General features: G+C 44.2%; 1 protein-coding gene across 2 annotated transcripts in view; it reads left to right on the top strand.

The window, feature by feature from the left end:
* SEPTIN9 (septin 9) overlaps window positions 1-19,932 on the top strand; it is a 460,073-nt gene that overhangs the window by 247,593 nt on the left and 192,548 nt on the right. For both annotated transcript variants that reach the window (XM_030208139.1, XM_030208140.1), the window contains one exon: window positions 1,443-2,108. In XM_030208139.1, coding sequence (XP_030063999.1) covers window positions 1,443-2,108 — 666 coding nt within the window. The remainder of the gene's footprint in view (window positions 1-1,442; window positions 2,109-19,932) is intronic.

Below are 19,932 nucleotides of genomic sequence, written 5' to 3' on the forward strand. Positions count from 1 at the left end.
ATGAATAAATAAATAAATATTCTGTGTGGCAGCTGCTAGCGTGGCTTTGTAAAAAGAAGGGGGGGGGGGGTGAACGTATAAAATTGCTAAATATAAGTGCCACTACCAGCACTGTACTTTATCTGCTGTCCCACAATGTTTGTTTCCATTTTTTATTTAGGCCCCTGAGGCAGGCACTTGGCCGAAACACGGTGCCGTGTCGGGCATTATCAGTAAAGGTTCTTTCTTCCTTCACTTCGTCGTCCTATTGTTCCTGAAGTTGCCTTGCTGGTCACACTACTCCTTTGTTCTGCTAGAGGTTACTAGTGCCATTTTGGATCCCGGTACTGGCAGGGCAGGAACAACAGGGGATCGCTCCTGCCCGCCCCTAAAATCCTGGCTATTTAAAGAAGCATTGGGAGCTCTTGATTCTAGGACTGTCTGATACTGACCCATTAAATCCATTCTTTATTTTGTCTCCTCCTTTTTTTCCCTTTTTTTTCTCTGTACTGCATCCTGTTTTTATTTCTTTGGTTGTATTTGTGTTTCTTTCCTATGATTTATGGAGTTTCTTTCCTGCTGTATTTTAGATTTGTAAACCGCTTTGTTCTGATTTTAGTTTCAGCGGTATAGTAAGTTTTAATAAACTATAAACCACCATAGATATTTGAAGGTATAGGTGAGGGGGAGTCATGGGGGATGCAGGGGCAAGGGGGAGCTTCTGAACTTGGGGGGGGGGGGCAGTCCTTCAGGGTAGGGGGGCACTCTTGGTGGTTTTACCATAATTTTAGGGCCATAACACAACTTGTGGAATTTATGTAATAATGAGCTGATTTACATGTATTTGCATGCATCTGATTATTATGTAGCCCACAGTGACTTAAATATCACCACATTAGAGCAAAACAAACTGTGTTAATGCCCTTTAAGTTGCATTAAAGGGCAAATATGGTGCCTTAAAGCGCTAATGCAGATCGATAACTTACCCCACTCAGTCCTTAATCTTTCTGCTGAGAACACCAACTATGGCACCATTGGTCATATATGAGAACTGTGCTGGGATTATGCAGGGGCAGCAGAATACTTTTTTGGTTGGATGGAGCAAAGAAATCAATCTTTGATCCCACTCCAACCCCTCTTGTTGCTAATGCTATGTTAGGCAAATTATTAGTGAGGCCATGGTCCCAGAGTCCCACCCTATTCCAATGACTATGGGATCGCCAATTCTTTTTCCATTGGTTTTGTATGGATTGTGTTCAGTGGTCAATCTGAGACATATTTATTACATGCTGCAAGTACCTTTAACTCAATAATAATTAGTAAAATCTCCATCAGATGAACCCTATGATAAGGAAAAACAGCTTTATAAACTTTCGGATGCTAGTGAAAAAATACCTTTGAATAGTTAGTGGAAGAAAGTGGATGCTCCATAACTAATATTTGATTTTCTGTTCATTTTGTAGCATTGAAAAGGTCTTTCGAGGTTGAGGAAGTAGACCAGTCATCAAATTCTTCTGCTCCACCCAGGCGAACACCAAACCAACTCCTCAGAACCACAGTGTCGAGCTCCTCACAGAAATTCCATGATTCGGGGGCAAGAAACTCAGAGGCACTGTCCAGACATGCAGACACTCCAGGTCAGAGGTCACCAAAGTCATCTGTAAGGAGGATAGAGCTCGCTGGCCACAAGGTTCCTGAGCCAATGTCTAGGAGGACAGAAATCTCTATCGATATCTCATCCAAACAAGTGGAGAACTCAAGTTCAGGGCTTACCAGGTTTGGCCTAAAAAGGGCAGAGGTGACAGGCCATAAACCCCCAGAACCGATCCCAAGGAGGACTGAGATCACGATAGGGAAACCGCAGGATTCACCTCTCCGGAGAGGAGAGACTCCCGGGTCCAAGATTCCAGAGCTGCCGCAGCGAAGAGCAGAACCGTATAGTGCTCCTTTTCCTGAAGCCGTTCCCAAACGGGCAGGGGCAGACGTCCAAGTACCTAAGGCTCCAGAGGTCCCAGTCTCACCAGTCAGGCAGGAGGAAAATTCCATTCCCTCTCCTACTCATCAACATCTATCACCAGAACCAAAACCGCAGCACATATTTGCAGAAATCCCAGTGAAGAGTCAAGATGGTAAGTAAAGCACCATGAAACACTTTGCATCTGTTTGCCTCATTTGGTGAGATGACAGAACTTTCAGCAGTATGGTAGTGTCATTAAAGTCTTCGGAGAAATGCAAGAAGAGAAAAAGAGTGGTAGAAAAGAATGAATGATAAAACAGGAGACCCAGGCACAGAAATAAATAGGAGAAGCAGGGATTTGGGGGGGGGGGGGGGGGGGGGAGGAGGGAGGCATGGAAATACAGATGTATACAGAAGACAGAAGGATGAAATAATATACTAGGAATTCAAAATGTTGAGAGTGGCTTTTGTTCCTGAGTTAGATATTGACTGTTTCATTTCTGTGGCTATAGATCATAAGGTAGATTATGGAAACAGTAATAAATTAAGGGGGGTAGATGGGATAGTCATTGAGTCTCAAGCACAGAGGGGACCCATACAGGGTTGGATGAAGGGTGAAGAGTATTTACGTAAGTCATTTAGCAAAAGCAGGGCATAGTGTTGATGCATGGAAACAGGGGGATGAACGGGCAGGGTTCTACCCAGTTTCAAAGGCACCTTTAATCTGCTCTGTATGGACAACAGGAAACGATTTCCAAGAGATATCAGTGCATTAATTGCATCGCAATATGTTCATTTGCAATAAACTTCATCAGTCAATTGAATATGCATACTTCCTGAATACTCTTGGCATAGCTTTGCCATATCCTGCATTTTTGAGAAGGTTTCAAATGTATTTGCTGCCAGAGGTTTATAAAGCATTAAGCTATGTGAGAGGGCCAAGAAGGATAGATATATTTATAGTGGTAGTTAGTGAACACGCAGGACAAGGGAGAATGAGTCATTTGTAGGGCAGTTCTATACTTGGACATGTGCAGTTACATGTGCCCGGGTACTTCCCACCCCCAGCGAACCCTCATATCCGGAGCTACAAATTTTGTAGCGTCGGTGGGTACCCGGTGGTAATCGGGCAGTGCTGCATGCTGCCTGGGTTAGCACGGGAGCCGTTACCGTCACCTCAGTGGGTGGCAGTAAGGGCTCCCTCCCCCCAAAATGGCCACGTGGCAAGTGCTTCACTGGCCATATGACCATTTCTTAAAAAAAAAAAAAGAAAGACCTACCTTTTACCCGCTACAATAAAAGGGGGACTTGGCGCGTGTCAAAAACCACACGCCAATACCAGCGCAGGCCCCCTTTTGGCGAAGCTTGGCGATGGCTGGTATAAATGCTCCTACCTGAGTGTAGGCCAGGGGTTCCCAAACCTGTCCTGGGAGTCCCCCCGGCCAATCAGGTTTTTGAGGATATCCACAATGAATCTAGCTTCTCCTACATATGCACGCAAATTTGGAATGAATTACCAAAATCCATAAAAATAACCCACAACTTAGTGAATTTCCGTAAATTATTGAAAACCTATTTATTTAAGAAAGCATACAATAATAATTCATCCTAAATGCCAATTAACAATTGTACCTATGCAAATGTATTCATTAAGCCTTACTTGCTTTTTGCTAAAGTATCTTGATTTGTAGTTTTAATATTCCTAATTGTTCAAGTTAATCTTTCACGAACAAAGTTAACCTAATACCTTTCAATTCTTATTATAAGACAAACTTTCCTTCCTATAACCAAATTCACTTTGTATCCTGTACCTTAACTGTGCATTTCTCTGCTCCAGAACTGGTATTCACCATTTACAGATCTATGTAAGCCACATTGAGCCTGCAAATAGGTGGGAAAATGTGGGATACAAATGTCATAAATAAATAAATATGCATGAAATCTATTTGCATTCCAAGGAGGCAGTGTATGCAAATAGATCTCATGAATGTTCGTTGTGAGTATCCTAAAAATGTGACTGATTGGGGTTCCTGCAGGATGAGTTTGGGAATCACTTCTGTAGGCAGTTAGGCCCACTATAACGTGCGCATGTAAATGCCAATCACACCCCTGACCTGCCCATGCCCCTCCCAGGTTCATGCCCGCTTGTAGTTGCACACTGTGACAAAGCTAGCACTCGGGGCCCCACAGAGAAGCAGCTAATCCCTGAACTATGGTTCCCAGAAGCCCTTGCAAGCAGGAGAGAGGAGGGTAGCCCCAAAAGGGTGGAATGGATTTCCAACCCCAGCAGGGGGAGCAGTGGCTCAATGCTAGGGGAGCCCGTTACTCCCTTCCCCACTAGAGGGAGAAGGGGAGGTGAAGCTCAGTCCCTTAGCTGCATCCCCAGTATATAATTCCCTCCAGCTGTGAGAGGGGGAGAGATTTCCGGGGTGGATCCCAGCCACCAGAGGGAGAGGAAACTGATTGAGAGAGAAGCTGCCATGGAGTAGGTGGAGGACAGGAAGGGCCTGTCACTGGAGCTTCCCTGGGGGGGAAGAGTAAGCTGCCATGGAGTGTGAGAATGTAAATGTAGCCCTGTCCAGCACATTAAGGCAGTGTGAGAGGCCACAGGGGTATGGTGCTGTGAGGTAGGAGGAAAGCTGCCATCCCTGTTTGGTACAGGGTCCTCCGGGGTACTGTGAAGAGGACAGGGGCATTAAGTAGTGGTTTCCTTTGAAGAGCCTGTTTGTGAAAGGGTTGAATTATTGGGATGTATAGAACAGCAGGCTGAACTTTGACTGAGCCCTTCTGAGGGAGAGGGGAAGGTAGTGCAAAGGAAGTGGGCCAGAACTGTTAAGGAACTGAATGTGGGCTGGAGTTTGGAACCCAGCCTGATCCCTGTTTGTGAACTGCATTTCAATTTTGAGAGTGGAACTGAATTGAGAATAAAGCACTTTGGTCTTAAGTCCGTATGGCAGTCTGGTTCTTTGCTGGAAACCTGTGAGCCTAACAGGGCTGCCGGCCCCAACCCAGAGAGGAGGAAGTGGACCTCTTTAGAACACTTTAGATTTTACATGCGCAATTTGCAGAATCCATGCTAAGGGTAATTACGTGCTATGTCGGTATTTTGTAAATTATTTATTTTGGATTTCATCCATGGCGGTGTACAGCAGGTACAGTTTAAGATATGTATTTTTAATGTTTTCCTTTTCCCCAGTTGTATGTTTTAATGTTTTGTTTGTTTTCTTGTGAACCGCCTTGATTTTAGTAGTCTAAACATTTGAAAATAAATAAATAAACATTAAACTTACAATTTTGTTAACAGCATAACAATAGTAAAAGATGACCAAATATAACCATAAATACAGTAAATGAGGTCAATTTGTGAACAGCAAATTAAAACCTAATAATAGGACTGAAACAGTATCAAAAATATACACATTTAACAGCATTGAAATTCAAATTATAGAGATATAATATGATGTCATCATAATGCCAATGAAACATCTAATAAGCACGCATTAGAACATTCAAATAGCACAGACATGATGCTAATGCTTTTCTACAATACAGCTTACCATGTATCCAAGGGTCCAAGAGCAGATATATTGATGGGGACAAGATGGGTGGTGCAGAGTCAGTTGGGATAAATACATGAGTGGCTAAACTCAAGGCAAGTTCTTTGTACATTTAAACAAGATAAAAGGAACAAGCTAGTCCAGGTGCAGAGTGGTGTATAGTCAGTCCTACTATGTATTAAAGGCTAATTACTGCCAATTAGCACCAGTTAACTACAATTATAGCCAGTAATTGGTTGTTAATGCCAATTAGCATCTAATTATTATATTAAGTCACACATGTAACTGACCGTATTCTATAACGTGTGCAACTTTCCACACTAAGTGTAAAATTATATACGCAAGTTTATAGAATTAGAGGAAGAGATACCTTAGTAGTAGAGAGAACCTTGAAATACAAGTACAGTAGACTCCGGTTAATTAGGACACATTGGGACCACAATACTTTGTTCCAATTAAGCAGCTGCCCCCCCCCCCCCCCCCCAAAAGATGAACTTTGCCCAGAATCACAAAGGGATACAGTGGGAATGGAATCTGGTTCTTGCCCACTTCAATTACATTACCGTGCGGGGTAGAAGTTAAAGACCTCATGCAAGGAAGTTACGCTATGGAATGGAAGGGGTTGTTTTGGGTTGAAAAAAGGGAATGTCAGGTGACCCCGCCTTCTATGCACATCATCTTGTCAGCTGACAGCAGAGATGGATGCGGGAAGTAACGTCAAGATCATGGAAGAGTACTGGTGAGAGCACGAGCTCCATGTCTGACTCGGGAGTAGGGCACGGTAATTGTATGGGGAAGAGGGAGAGGACAGAAAAATTTGCAGTGACCCGGAGAATAACAGACTAGAGAGTGCAAATGCGGACGTTACTGGCCCTGTTAAACAGCGCTATGTCCCAAATATGTGAAACTTTTCCACCTTAAAACTATGCTTTTGTTTTTGTTCTCCTGGATTTTGACCAAATAGGCGGCTACCCCGATTAACCGATTTTCTGAGTAACTTGAATCCACTGTATAACCTGTGACAGCACAGTAGACAGGCACAAATGGGCAGACTGAGTGGACTAGGTGGTCCTTTTCTGTTGACATCATCTAGGCTTCTATGTTAGGCTGTGAGACATTTTAGAGGTCCAATAAGCAGGATATTATAGGCAAACAGTGCACGAGTCAAGGAACCTTGTCCTGCTAATTCGGTTCCATCTTCCAAAGATGCTAATCATCAAATCAGATACAGCAAGTAGGTGAAGGTAACAAAGTAAGGAACCAGTTGTTAGACAGTGCACACTGAGGCCTCCTGGGGGGTCTCCTTTGCTCTCTGTGCACCTTGTGTTTCATTTCTGGCTGCTCCACAGGAGAGTTCATGAACTTTATTCAGCACTGGAGAGAGGCTGAGGTCTTCTGGTGGAAACAGGATCCCTCCCTTCCTACAATAAGTAAGGAGTGGATCATAGGCGTGAAAAATCTGGCTGGCTTACAACGTGACTTCCTATTTACAGGAACTGGAGAGGAAAATACCTCCCCCTCCCCCACCCACTCCTGATGCACAATCTCCTTCCTCAGGAGACATATTTACAGCAATGCCTGCATCCTGGAGAGACTAGAGGGGGAAGGAGATTTGCTATCATTCCCTCTTTTATTGGCCACCTGTGACAGTTCCCAGTTTTGATAAAGAGCCCAGTGCTTGCGTTACACCGGTCTCAAGTTTAACTTCTTAGAATGGGGCTTTCAGGCATATGCTACTTACAGCTTTTGATACCTAGTCATAAGGCAAAGGATTTAGGGAAGCAATGCTTCATTTTATGTTACGATTATTTGTATAAAGAACTTTGGGCTTATATTTCCTTGTATACCAGTGATCGTTGTAATGTGACTCTAGGCACGCAGTACAGAAGGACATGTGGAACATGATAATGTATAACAGACGTGGGGAACAAGACAAAAAGAACAGGAAAGGCAGGATCAGAGACCCTGTGTCCTTCGGTACATAATTCATGTTTTCAAAAAATATTCCCAGTCCCTTTCCAGAGCTTTACCAAAACTGCAAAATTTTCGATTGACTTCATTCTCACAGATAAGAACGACACACGCTGGGAGCACTGACTAGAGTCATAAAATTAATTATGCTTTTTTTTTGGGGGGGGGGGGGGTGGTGGAGAGGGGCTGGTAGTTTCTCTTATTTTCTTGTATTAAATTCCAATTCAGTCAGAACCAGTGCTGGGATTCTGTTGCCATAAGCCTTCTTTTACAACTCCCTGGGAATTTGTCCTCTGTTTTAATAACCCCGTTCTCTCATTGTTCCTAGTCTGGTCATTTCAGCAATGGTTCTGAGGCTGGGAGCCAGGCCCTAGGACCCCTTCTGGAAACTGTCTCCAGATCTGGTACCCAACTGTCAACAATAACCATGACTTCCTCCCTAATAGGCTGGAGTTCTGCCTCTGGTGCCTCGCCAGCCAAGCACGGATGTAAAAGGCCTGAACTTAGAGGACCTTCTGCATGGCAGTATATGACATTGTCACTGAGGATGGCTTCGTACATCGACTTTCACAGAGATGGCCTCATAAATTGACCTTCGAATCAGTCAGTTATGACTGTCGATTGCTAAGTGGGCCATTCCTCTAGCCCAGTGGTCTTCACAAATTTTTAAAGTTGGGGTCACTTTGGATCCAGTGAGCTGAAGGACAGTCACTAAATATCTTCCCAAGCAAGGTCACGACACTGTATGTCAATGACATTCACCCCACAGTCAAACTTTTTATTGGGCGTATCCTCAAGGAGGTGGGAATTTCCAAATGCATTCTCTTATTGAGAAATACCTTGTCTTTCAAGCATGTGGCTATTTCTCCCATCCACTTCTCTCTTTCTGTCAGGAACCTGGTTAAAGAGCCAGAGAGTAGCAGAACAAAAAGCCATATTAATGATGAGGGCCGCTCCAGAGGTCTCCAAGGGTCACCATTGGCCCCTGGGCCTTGCATTAAAGAACACTGTTCTAGCCTCTCAGTCCTTTGACTAAGATCTGAGTGTTGACTCTGATTTATGACCTGAGGACAGCCCCTTCCTTCCTGCCCTTTTGAATGATGTTCCGAATCTGTATTGGGTATCTCTTCTTCTTGGCACTGGGTCTGAGAGGGGGTATAGGAGGTCATTTTCCACTCCTCACACCTGAAGCCATTGCTGGATGGAGAGATGCAATCTTCCAGGTCCCTAGCTTTGTGGATTTGCATAGTCACTTTATTCAAATCCTGATTAAGTTATGAGGAAAAATCCAAGAATCATTCAATGTTTTTTTATTCAAAAACAGAAGTTGATTAACTGGTAGAGCCATCAACAGGGTCTAGGGCTGTACACAGCCAGAAACATATTTGGTTCATGCTCATTTTCAAAAATTTTCCCAATTTTTCTGCATTTTATGATATGTGTTTCCCCTGTTCTTTCTTTGTACACTAGAACTTTTTTAAGTGTGCAAGTTGTTTGTACATGTGTTAATTTGTAAGTATGTGTACATAAAAGCAGTTTGCATGCACTTTATAACATTTTAGGTGACCAAACAATCCGAATGCTTGCCCCCTGCAGCAGACTCCTTTGCTCCCTTCTCCTGAACTCTAGGTTCTTGAGGATCCTTAGGGGCCCTTTAAGCTGCGGCATGACTTTTGTGCGCGTGCCTGGAGAGTTTTTACCGTACCCTGGAAAAAGGGCCTTTTTTTAAAGGGGCCAGAACATGGACGCGCGGCAAAATAAAAACCAGCGTGCGTCCATTTTCAGCCTGAGACCTTGCCGCCACCCATTGACTTAGCGGTAAGGTCTCACGCAGTACCCAGGCGGTAGACATTCAGCATGCATACACTGCTGTCTACCGCCGGGTAAGCGCCACGTGGTAGCAAATAGAAAATATTTTCTGCCGTGTCTTTTTGGCACATCAGATTCAGAATTACCACCCAGGGCACGTGGTAGCCGGACAGTAATGCCGATTTGGTGTGCGCTGGACCCACCTAGGCCCTTATGCGCTTTTGCAAAAGGGCCCCTTAGTGCCTGGGTGCTCGTTCCTGAGCCCTCGCACACCCAGGATATAGGTCGTGGATCCTACATCTACATTTAAACTAATTAGTAAATTAGGTGCTAACAATTAATTATTGGAATTAACAAGCACTTAATTGAACCCGATTTGTATTGTTAATATAATAATCTATTAGCCACATTTAACCCGAATTGATTGGGAAAATGTGGGCTATAAATAAAATAAATAATAAAATAATTGACAGTAACTAGGAGTTACGTACGGATTTGCTCTATACCCTATTCTATAACATGCATGCCTGAATTTCATAAGCGTGCAGCTCCAAAGGGGTGTGGCCATTGGAAAGGCATGAGTGAGTCAGGGGCATTTGCAGAATTTAGACATGACGTTATGGAAAACCTGGATTTGCATGCCTAACTGCTATGAGTTGGGTGTGAACATTTACACCAGCGTATGGCAGGCGTAAATGGTCATGCCCAAAGGTAGACATGAAATTTGCCCTAAGCAGAATGCCTTTTATAGAATACTAACTTAGTGTGGATCATCCTGTCATCTAACTTTGGACACCATTTATTGATTCTAACCCTAAATATACATGTGAATGACCAGAATTTATTTATGTATTTAAAACATTTAGAACCTGCACAATCCGTCGAGCTCTTGGCAGTTTACAATAAGTACATTCATAGTGATGAAATGACAAATCATAACAAAAACATAGCTATCACATACATACTACACTATGAGGCGTATTTTCAAAGCACTTAACCTTACAAAGTTCCATAGGCTACTATGGAACTTTGTAAGGCTAAGTGTTTTGAAAATGAGCCCCCAAGTACACCACACACAGTAAACAAATTAATATCAACTACACATTACTCACTAGTTTACCAAAGCAGATCTGACTCATTCCTAAACACAGGCTTGCTGGTCTCCAAATGCTTCTAAGAATAACAATGTTTTAAGCTCCCTCCTAAATTGATCTAAGGCCTTCAACGACCTTATGTACATAGGCAACTCATTCCACAGTTTTGGCCCCTCAACTTTAAAAGAAGACCTGCGATATTCATCTAGCTTGATAACCTGAAAAGATGGCTCTTCCAAAAGTTTAGCATTAGAATAATTGCCAATAAGCCAGCTGGTTGGTGAAGTTTTTGCTTCTTTTATATTTTACATGTTATTTTTATTGTTGTTATGATGCTGCGCTTTTTAAAATCTATTTATGTAGTTAGTAATATGTGGTTTTTTTTAATTATTTTATTTATTCATTTTATATTACATTTATGTCCAATACATAAATGGGAAAGAAACGAGAAAATATATCATCTTTGTTAGTCCACATTATTGTCCACAATTGGGGGATCCAAGATCAGGAAAACAATCTCAAAGAAAATAAGAAAAACACGGAATGGTTAATCTTACAATTCATATTTTCTGAGGGAGGAAGGTTAATCGGTAATTGCAGCCGGTACATTGGTAACTTAAAGGAAGTTGCTGCAGAGGGTTCTTCATCTGTTCTTTTAACTCCACAAACTCTTGTAATTTCCTGGGTTCAACAAATAAGTAATCAGGAAATAAAACACTTACAAGGGAATCGCTCTAGGAAGGTCCCACCTAGGGCAATGATTCTTGGCTTAAGAGCCAAGAGTTCACACCTCCTAGTCTGCAATTCCCTTGATATGTCAGGAAATATATTTATCTTTGAACCCAAAAAAACTATCAGCCATATGTCGGAAATACAATTTCAAAACATTGTTCCTATCTAAATTATATTTCTATTAGTTATTTTAGCCCCTGAAGCAGCCATTTGGCAAAACTTGGCCAAGTCGGGCTCCGTGTTCGAAACGCTCCACTCTTGGTGGCTAATAAAATTGTTTTTGTATTATTTTGGACTTCTGCGTTCTTTTTGTGGTCTGCTCACCATTTTCTTCGGTCTGGATTTTGCAGACCGCCTGCCCACTTGTTTTTGGGATTAATTATAAGGGCCTTGTAGATGCTGAGGCAGAATCAGGAGGGGAGGGAGGTTGTCTTTGCCTCCTGTCAAAAGCCCCCCCACATGAACTGAAAGACAAACAGCCCTTCCTTTCCCAGTATCTGGATCCTGCAGAGAACTACAGTCATATTATACCCAGGTGTCTTTTCCTTACAAGGTAATGTCTTGCTTTAAGCTTCTTCTGTATAGTCACTTTATTCTATCAAGCAATCCCAGGCCACTGATCTGAAAAACAGTCTTATTTCTTTTCTCTCCTGCTCCTGCTACACATATTCTTTGAGCTACAATCTGTGCCAAGTTTTGAACTTCTTGAGTTGCGTGTGGTGAGGTGGGAGGGGGAACAACAGTGCCCTTGACAATCATACTGAATTCTGTAACTGTTCTTACCTCTGCCGTCTCTACTGGAAGGCTATAAAGCTTTGGTTGATCAATGCAGCCAAATTACCAAAGGATTTTCACCACGGGCACAAAAATAAAGAACAGTCTGTCGAAATCAACTGCAAAATGTGTGGGATAAAAAATGATCCTTTATTTGAAACAAATTATCACTGGGAGGCACTGGGATCCAGTGGCATAGGAAGCCCCAGGATACATTTTGGTGAGCTAATATTGTCATCGTATTGCAGTATTAACTATGTGGTTTAGAGATGCCAATATTTTATTGTATATGGGTCTGGTTCACTAAGGCCATTCTGTCATGTGGAAGGTAGTTCTCAGTGGCGTTCCTAGGTCGGCTGCCACCCGGGGCGGATTGCCGCTGCGCACCCCCCCCCCCCCCGGGTGCAGCGGCATCCATCCCCCCCAGGGTGCAGCATGACACCCCCAGGCACAATGACACCCCTTTCCATGGTGCATTAAGCCCCCCCTCCCCGGCGCAATGACACCCCCCCAGCGCATCGCCCCCCCCCCCCCCCCCGGGTGTATTCTTGGCTGCTGGAGGGTGCAGAGAGCAGCCGCGCGCCTGTCAGCTCCACTGGCTCCCTGCTCCCTCTGCCCCGGAAAAGGAAGTAACCTGTTCCGGGGCAGAGGGAGCAGGGAACCAGCGGAGCCGACAGGCGCGCGGCTGCTCTCTGCACCCTCCAGCAGCGTGCACCCGGGGCAGACCGCCCCCACCGCCCTTGCTACAGCACTGGTAGTTCTATAACAACACACATAAATATGCACCTGATTCATTGATTTATTTATTTACTGCCTTTTTGAAGGAATTCACTCAAGACAGTGTACAGTAATGATTGGCGCATGATCAATGAAGCGCCTTTCTTTTATAGAATACCAGAGTAACCAGTATGTGTGTGGGTAAGAGTGAGCACTCACACCATCTGTAGAACTGGTGTGCACATGTGCATTTCAGAGATATCCACCAGATTCACTATAGGTTGCCTAAAGTTGGGGGCAGATCACAGATCCATGCCTAAACTAATTAGCTAATTAGGCAATAGCAATCAATTATTGGTGCTAACAAGCTCTTAATTGGCAGTAATTAGGAGTTATGCGTGGATCTGCCCTACACCCTAGTCTATAACGTGAACCTCAGTTTCATAATGCACAAATCCAAAGAGGGTGTGGCCATATGAGGAGTATGGGTGGGTCAGGGGCATTCCCAGAAATTAGGCACAATGTTATAGAATATCTGCATTTGCATGCCTAACTGGATAGGCCACATGATCTTTTTCTGCCTACATTTTTCTATGTTTCTATAGTTTTTTTTTCTAGGAACTACAAACTTTTAGTAGGATTGTGGAGGGGAGGGGGAACCCATAAGAGCCCTATTCTGTAATGGTTATGCTCCTAAATTTACACTCTTAAATTTACGCTCCTAAATAATTAATGTATTCTATGCTCCTAAATTTCTGCTCTAATTTAGGGTCTATTACGCTCATAGATTTAGCATACATTTAGGAGCATAACCAGTGGCGATCCTAGGTTGGCTGCCACCTGGGGCGGATCGCCGATGCGCATCCCCCCCCCCCAGGTGCAGCACGCCCCCCCCCCCCCCCCCCCCCCCCCCCGGGCGCATTTTTGGCTGCTGGGAGCAGCCGCGCGGCTCTCGGCTCTGTTGGCTCCCTGCTCCCTCGGCCCCGGAACATGAAGTAACCTGTTCCGGGACAGAGGGAGCATGGAACCAGCGGAGCCAACAGGCGCAGCTGCTCTCTGCACCCCCCCCCCCCCCCAGCAGCATGCACCCGGGGCGGAGCGCCCCCACCGCCCCACCCTTGGTACACCGCTGAGTATAACCTTTATAGAATAAGGCCCAAGATGAATAACTTGCATGATCAAAACTTTCATCTTACAATATTCTATAAGTTACATGCATTAAGTGTGAGCCCTGCCCATGCTCCACCCATGTGTTCACCCACCTGCAAACTATGCACTGAGATAAGTGCATATTTATAACCCTTTCTCACATGAAGGTCAGAGAGTTACACGTGAATCTGGTGCGTAATTTTGAGCACCTGCTTTATAGAATCACCCCTTTTTGTCTGTGGGAGTACAGATTGGTTGACTAAACTGTAAATATGACAATGGCACCCTTATTCCAGGGGTGTAGCGACGAGTGAGCCTGGGAGGTCCTGGGCCCATCCACTTTTGCCTCAGGCCCACCCAGCTGCGGAGCACCGTTCGTGTGACTGGCAGGGATCCCCAAGCTCTATCAGCTGAAGGCTCAGCGGCCTGCTGACCCTCTTCAGAAGACTGTGGCACAGAGACAGTGCTCTGAGCCACCAATGCCAGAACTGCGGGCATGCTCACAGGGTGCTGGTGTTGGCAGCTAGGAGGGCTGTTGCTAACCAGTGAGGTGTACTGAAGGAAGTCTGTGGGCTGCTGAATCTTCAGCTGGTGTAGCTTGGGGATCCCAGTCAGCTAAGATATTTAATTTTGTTTTTTTTCGGGGGGAGGGGGGCTGGGGAGAAGAAATATACGCCTGCTTCATCTACTCGTTGGCCCACCCAAGCATTACCTTCTAAATATGCTACTGCTTAATTCCCTCCTGCCACCTTCTGTTGCAGTGCTGGGTTATTTTTGCTGCTGTCTGTCCTGCCTTCCCTCTGACCCGAATAGCTGTAAAAGGATCAGAGAGTTCCTGGTCTGGTGTTCTAAGACAGCTGCTACCCTATTCAGTGCTTCAGCTTTCTGAGACCATGCATGCTAGGGAAAGTGGGCCCTTCTACTTCTTTTTATACTTCAGCTTCTCCCTTTTAAAGGTGTATGTTTTTTTCAAGATGGCTAATCCTATGTTTTCATCTTTGGCAATACCTTTTTGCAATTCTCTTCCTTCTGCAATTAGGCCTGAGATGAATTATTATGTATTTCGCAGAAAAACATTCTTGTTTGGTAGATTGTGATTTTTACAAAAAATATTTTAGGTCGTTAATTTTATTTGAATGTATGATTACTGTTTTGCTATTAATTTGTAAACCGCATTGGCCCCTTATTTATTTATTTATTTATTTGTTACATTTGTACCCCACATTTTCCCACCTATTTGCAGGCTCAATTTGGCTTACATAGCGCCGTGGGGCGAAAGCCTCCTCCGGTGAAGAAACAAATATAGAGTGATGTTATTTTAAATGAAATAGATACGTACAGACATATTAAAGAAACATAGAGAGGGAAGTTATGTATAGTTCATTAAGTTCATAACAAATTTGGGTTTCTTTGAATTGCTGGATTCAGGTAATTAAGTTGGGTCCTTAGGATATGCCTTTTCGAACAGGTAAGCCTTCAATGATTTCCGGAAGTTGAGGTGGTCATACGTAGTTTTCACGGTTTTTGGGAGCGCATTCCAGAGTTGTGTAATGATATATGAGAAGCTGGATCCATGAACTGATTTGTATTTGGATATACCCCCGGATTCTATATAGCGCAACCAAAATTGCGCACACAAAAATCTGGTCATATTCTGGATTTGCACGTGCAATTTAATTACTTAACAAGCCAATCAGTTCTGATAATTGCCCCTTAAGTGATTATTGACACTAATTGGCATTAATTAGAATTTACGTGCACAGCGAACTATGTGTATTCTGTAAAGTGGTGCACATAAATTCTAATGTGCGCTGCCAAAAAGGGGGTGTGGCCATTGGACTATGGGCATTCTAGAAATCTGTGTACAGGGTTGTACAATACACCTGCTCCAGGCCTAACTTAGGTGTCGCTATTTACACCAATGGCCCTGTTTACTAAGGTGCGCTAGTGTTTTTAGCACGCACTAAAAATTGGCATGCTCTAACGCTAGAGACACCCTTAAGATTATATGGGTGTCTCTAGCATTAGCGCGTTCTAAAAATGGTAGCATGCCTACAGTGTGGCTTATTTAAACAGGGCCCCTGGACGTTCCAAGAGTTAGGCACAGGCATGTCACTAGGCATATTCTATAAACCTGCTAAGCGTATTCTATAAACCATGTTTAAATCTAGGTGCAGTTTACAGAATACGCCTAAGCGGAAATATTTTTGGCGCCGATTTTTGAGGCAGAATCTAGTCAATAGCGGTTAATAAGAATCCTGTTGATATTGATATTCTTGGATCTCTCTGCCAGTCAACTTTTTTTCATCTTTTTGGGATTGATATACAAAGCAAACTATGCATTTGCTGGCAGGTGGCAGACACATAGCTTACTTAGCCATATATATCCAGCCCTTCTCCACATACAATCAGGCTGTTTAACTCGCCAATTGGCCAGATTTTATTTATATAATAAGGGACTAGGTTTAGGAAGGGGCAGAGGTAGAGCCTGCAGCTCTTCTTCCAGCAGCGATGTTCAGCCAAATGGCAGGGCCTGTATTATACGGATAGATACTGGAGTGCTCACCATCTATGCACATAATCAGTAGCACTTCTTAAACAGAGTTCTGCTGAATATTCGTACAGAAGTGCCAGAGCTGCTGCTTAACTTAAACGTCAGCCACCCCAACCAAAATATAGCAGCCCGATATTCAAAACGATTTAAACAGCCAGGAGAAGCGATTCAGACAGCCTGTTCGCGCCAACCTCCGAGTCTTCTCTATGACGTAACTTCCCACGTCCGCATAAGCGGGAAGCATCAGAGAGAGGGCTCGGGTTGGCACGAGCAGGCTGTCTGAATCGCTGCCGCTGCAAGAAAGAAAAGGTGAGGCAAGTGGAAGCGCTATAAAGCAGGCCACTGGGGGATTCCTTTCCTTTGCAAAAATTTCCCTTCTTGTGCATAAGTACCTTCTTAAGGGCCCTGTTTACTAAGCCGCGTTATAGGCACATTAGCGTCTTTAACGCACATTAAACATGTATGTGCATTAACCGTGTAGGCACCTACAATATCCCTTTAGGCGCCTACATGGTTAACACACGCGCTAATTGTAGGCACGTTAAAAACGCTAATGTACCTTAGTAAAAAGGGCCCTAAATATTTCAATGTAGTGGAGGAGAAGGAAAGAAAAAGAATGTGCTGGGAAGCAGAGGGTGAAAAGGACCATGAGGTAGTGGGGGGGGGGGGGGGGGAAGAAAGAGACAATTGGAGATGGTGGGGAGGGAGGACAGAGAATGCATGGAGAGAGAGAGAAATAGAAATAGATAGAGAGAGAGTACTAGGAATGGGGAGGGGGAGAGGTATGAAAAAGAGGACTCTGGATTTGGTAGGTGGGAGAGGAGGAATCCAGGGAAATAAAGGACGAGGAAGGGAGGAGTGAGTGTAGGAGAAAGAACAGAGGAAGGAAAGCTTGCAGAAAGAGGGAAGCAGATAAAAATATCCACTCTGTGGACATGATACAAATAAGAGAGCACACTGAAACAGAAAAAGAATGAGGAACCAGAGGTGGAAGTAAGAGAAGACAGGACAAGCAAAGAGGAGAATAGAAATCAAAATATAGACCCCAGATTGGAAAATTGGTTGAATTTTGGCAAGAATTTCCTGTCCCCCTCCTCCACTAGGTAATAGTCTAGAGTAAGGGGCTCCTTTAAAAAAAAAAAACTGGTGGTGTGCCATGAGAAGTTTTACGCCTTGTAAATGTGTCTTGAGATTAAAAAAAAAAGGGTTAAAAATCGCTGTTCTATGGGGAAGTGATAATACTGCTGAGCTGGTGGTGAGCATGGGCAGACTGGCTGGGCCTAGTGGATCTTGTCTTCTGGCACAGAATATCTCTGAAACAGCTGCCAAATAAGAGACACACACCCAGTCAGTGAAACGTGATTTTAAAATCCACAAATTTAATGCATCCAATCATCTCAATTCGGCTTGGACTTGGGGCCTAGTGTCCGTAGTCTTTTCAGGGATGATTGGGTTCACCTAACATAGGAGCAGATCTTTGGGGATGTTTGCTCAGGAGTTGCAAGAAGCAGATCTTGAGCTGCAGAATCATGGGACAGCTGATGGAAGGGGGTTGCCTTTGGATCAAAGGATGCAGTTGGAAGGCAAGACAGCTGTTCAGAGCAGATTTTGCACAATGGGATCAGCTGTCTGGGGAAGATTTGCACTGGGCAGCAGCCGCACAAAGCAGTTCTACAATGGGTCTTTCAGATAAGAGGAATCTGGCAAAGAGAATATGTAGTGCAGTATTTTATAAATAGGAATATTTAGAATCTGGATCTCAAACCCAATGGTATAACGTTTTGTGGGGCTGAGAGTGGTTTTGCACCTCAGCGGTTAATTCTTTATTTATAGCGTTTTTATAATATTTGCTTTCTATTGCTGACTGTTCAACAACTAATATAGAGGCCGTTCTAATAAACAGCATTAAGCACTTACTCCCCAGATTTTATGTATGGTGCCACAAATTAATGAATGGAGTGGAGGAGTGGCCTAGTGGTTAGTGCAGTGGAACATGGAATGTTGCTACTATTTGAGATTCTACATGGAATGTTAATGTTGCTATTCCACTAGCAACATTCCATGTAGAAGCCTGCCCTTGCATCCACGCAGGCTTCTGTTTCTGTGAGTCTGACGTCCTGCACGTATGTGCAGGACGTCAGACTCACAGAAACAGAAGCCTGCGCGGCCATGTTGCTGATCTGCAAGGGCAGGCTTCTACATGGAATGTTGCTAGTGGAGGAGTGGCCTAGTGGTTAGAGCACCCGTCTTGTAATTCAGAGGTGGCCGGTTCAAATCCCACTGCTGCTCCTCCTTGTGATCTTGGGCAAGTCACTTAACCCTCCATTGCCTCAGGTACAAACTTAGATTGTGAGCCCTCCTGGGACAGAGAAATATCCACAGTACCTAAATGTAACTCACCTTGAGCTACTACTGAAAAAGGTGTGAGCAAAATCTAAATAAATAACAAGCAGTAATTGTCCACTAATAACCAATTATTGATAATTGACACCAATTAAGATTTGCACATGTATGTGGCTCTGTGTTATTCTACTACTTTTGGCGCACAAATCTCATAGCATGCAACTCAAAAGAGGGCGTGGCCATGAGAGGAGCATGGGCGTGTTAGGGGTGTTCTGAATAATGGGTCAGTGTGCCCAACTGAGACTCCGGCATTTACACCAGGTTTCAGCAGGGCTAAGTCTGATGCCCAAACATAGGGCAAAGGAATTGTCGCTAAGCGTGATTCACGCTTAGCACTGATGTTTTCTGGTGCCCATTTAGGAGCACCATTTATAGAATCTGGCCCTCAATAAGTTTACCCCAAATCACTTGCTAGCGCAAAAAACGCATTAAGTTTGTCCCCTGTCCCTGTCCCTGTGGGCTCTGTCCCCATCCCTGCGGGATCTGTCCCCACCCCGTCCCCATGGGATCTGTATAGCATTTGCCAGAAAATGTGGTAAAAGCAGTTAGCTTAGCAGGGTTTAAAAAAGGTTTGGATAATTTCCTAAAAGAAAAGTCCATAAGCCATTATTAGGATGAACTTGGGAAAATTCACTGCTTATTTCTAGGATAAGCAGCATAGAATAGTTACTTGTAACCTGGATTGGCCACTGGATACTGGGCTTGATGGACCTTTGGTCTTTCCCAGTATGGCAACACTTATGTTCTTACTAGTGGTACTATGCCTGTTTCCTCAACAATGAAACAGGCCCTAGGAAGGCTGTCGTGTAAGCTTTTTTTTTTCTCTCTCCCCTGCCCTCCCCTCCATGTCCAGCAATTCTTCCCTCCCCTCCCCTCCATGTCCAGCGATTCTCCTCTTCCCTGCCCTCCCATCCGTGTCCCGCGGTTCTCTCCTCTACTGTCCTCCCATCCTACTACTACTACTTATCATTTCTATAGCGCTACTAGACGTACGCAGCGCAGTAAATGGGACTTGAAATACCGCCTTTCTGAGGATTTTTTTTTTGCAACTACATGGGCAATGGAGGGTTAAGTGACTTGCCCAGAGTCACAAGGAGCTGCAGTGGGAATCAAACTCAGTTCCCCAGGGTCAAAGTCCACTGCACTAACCACTAGGCTACTCCTCCAGTCCATCCCATCCATGTCCATCAATTCTCCTCTGCCCTGCCCTCCGCTCCCCTGCCCTTCCTCCCTCCC

The sequence above is a fragment of the Microcaecilia unicolor genome, chromosome 6 (assembly GCF_901765095.1).
Source record: "Microcaecilia unicolor chromosome 6, aMicUni1.1, whole genome shotgun sequence".
NCBI classification, from domain to species: Eukaryota; Metazoa; Chordata; class Amphibia; order Gymnophiona; family Siphonopidae; genus Microcaecilia; species Microcaecilia unicolor.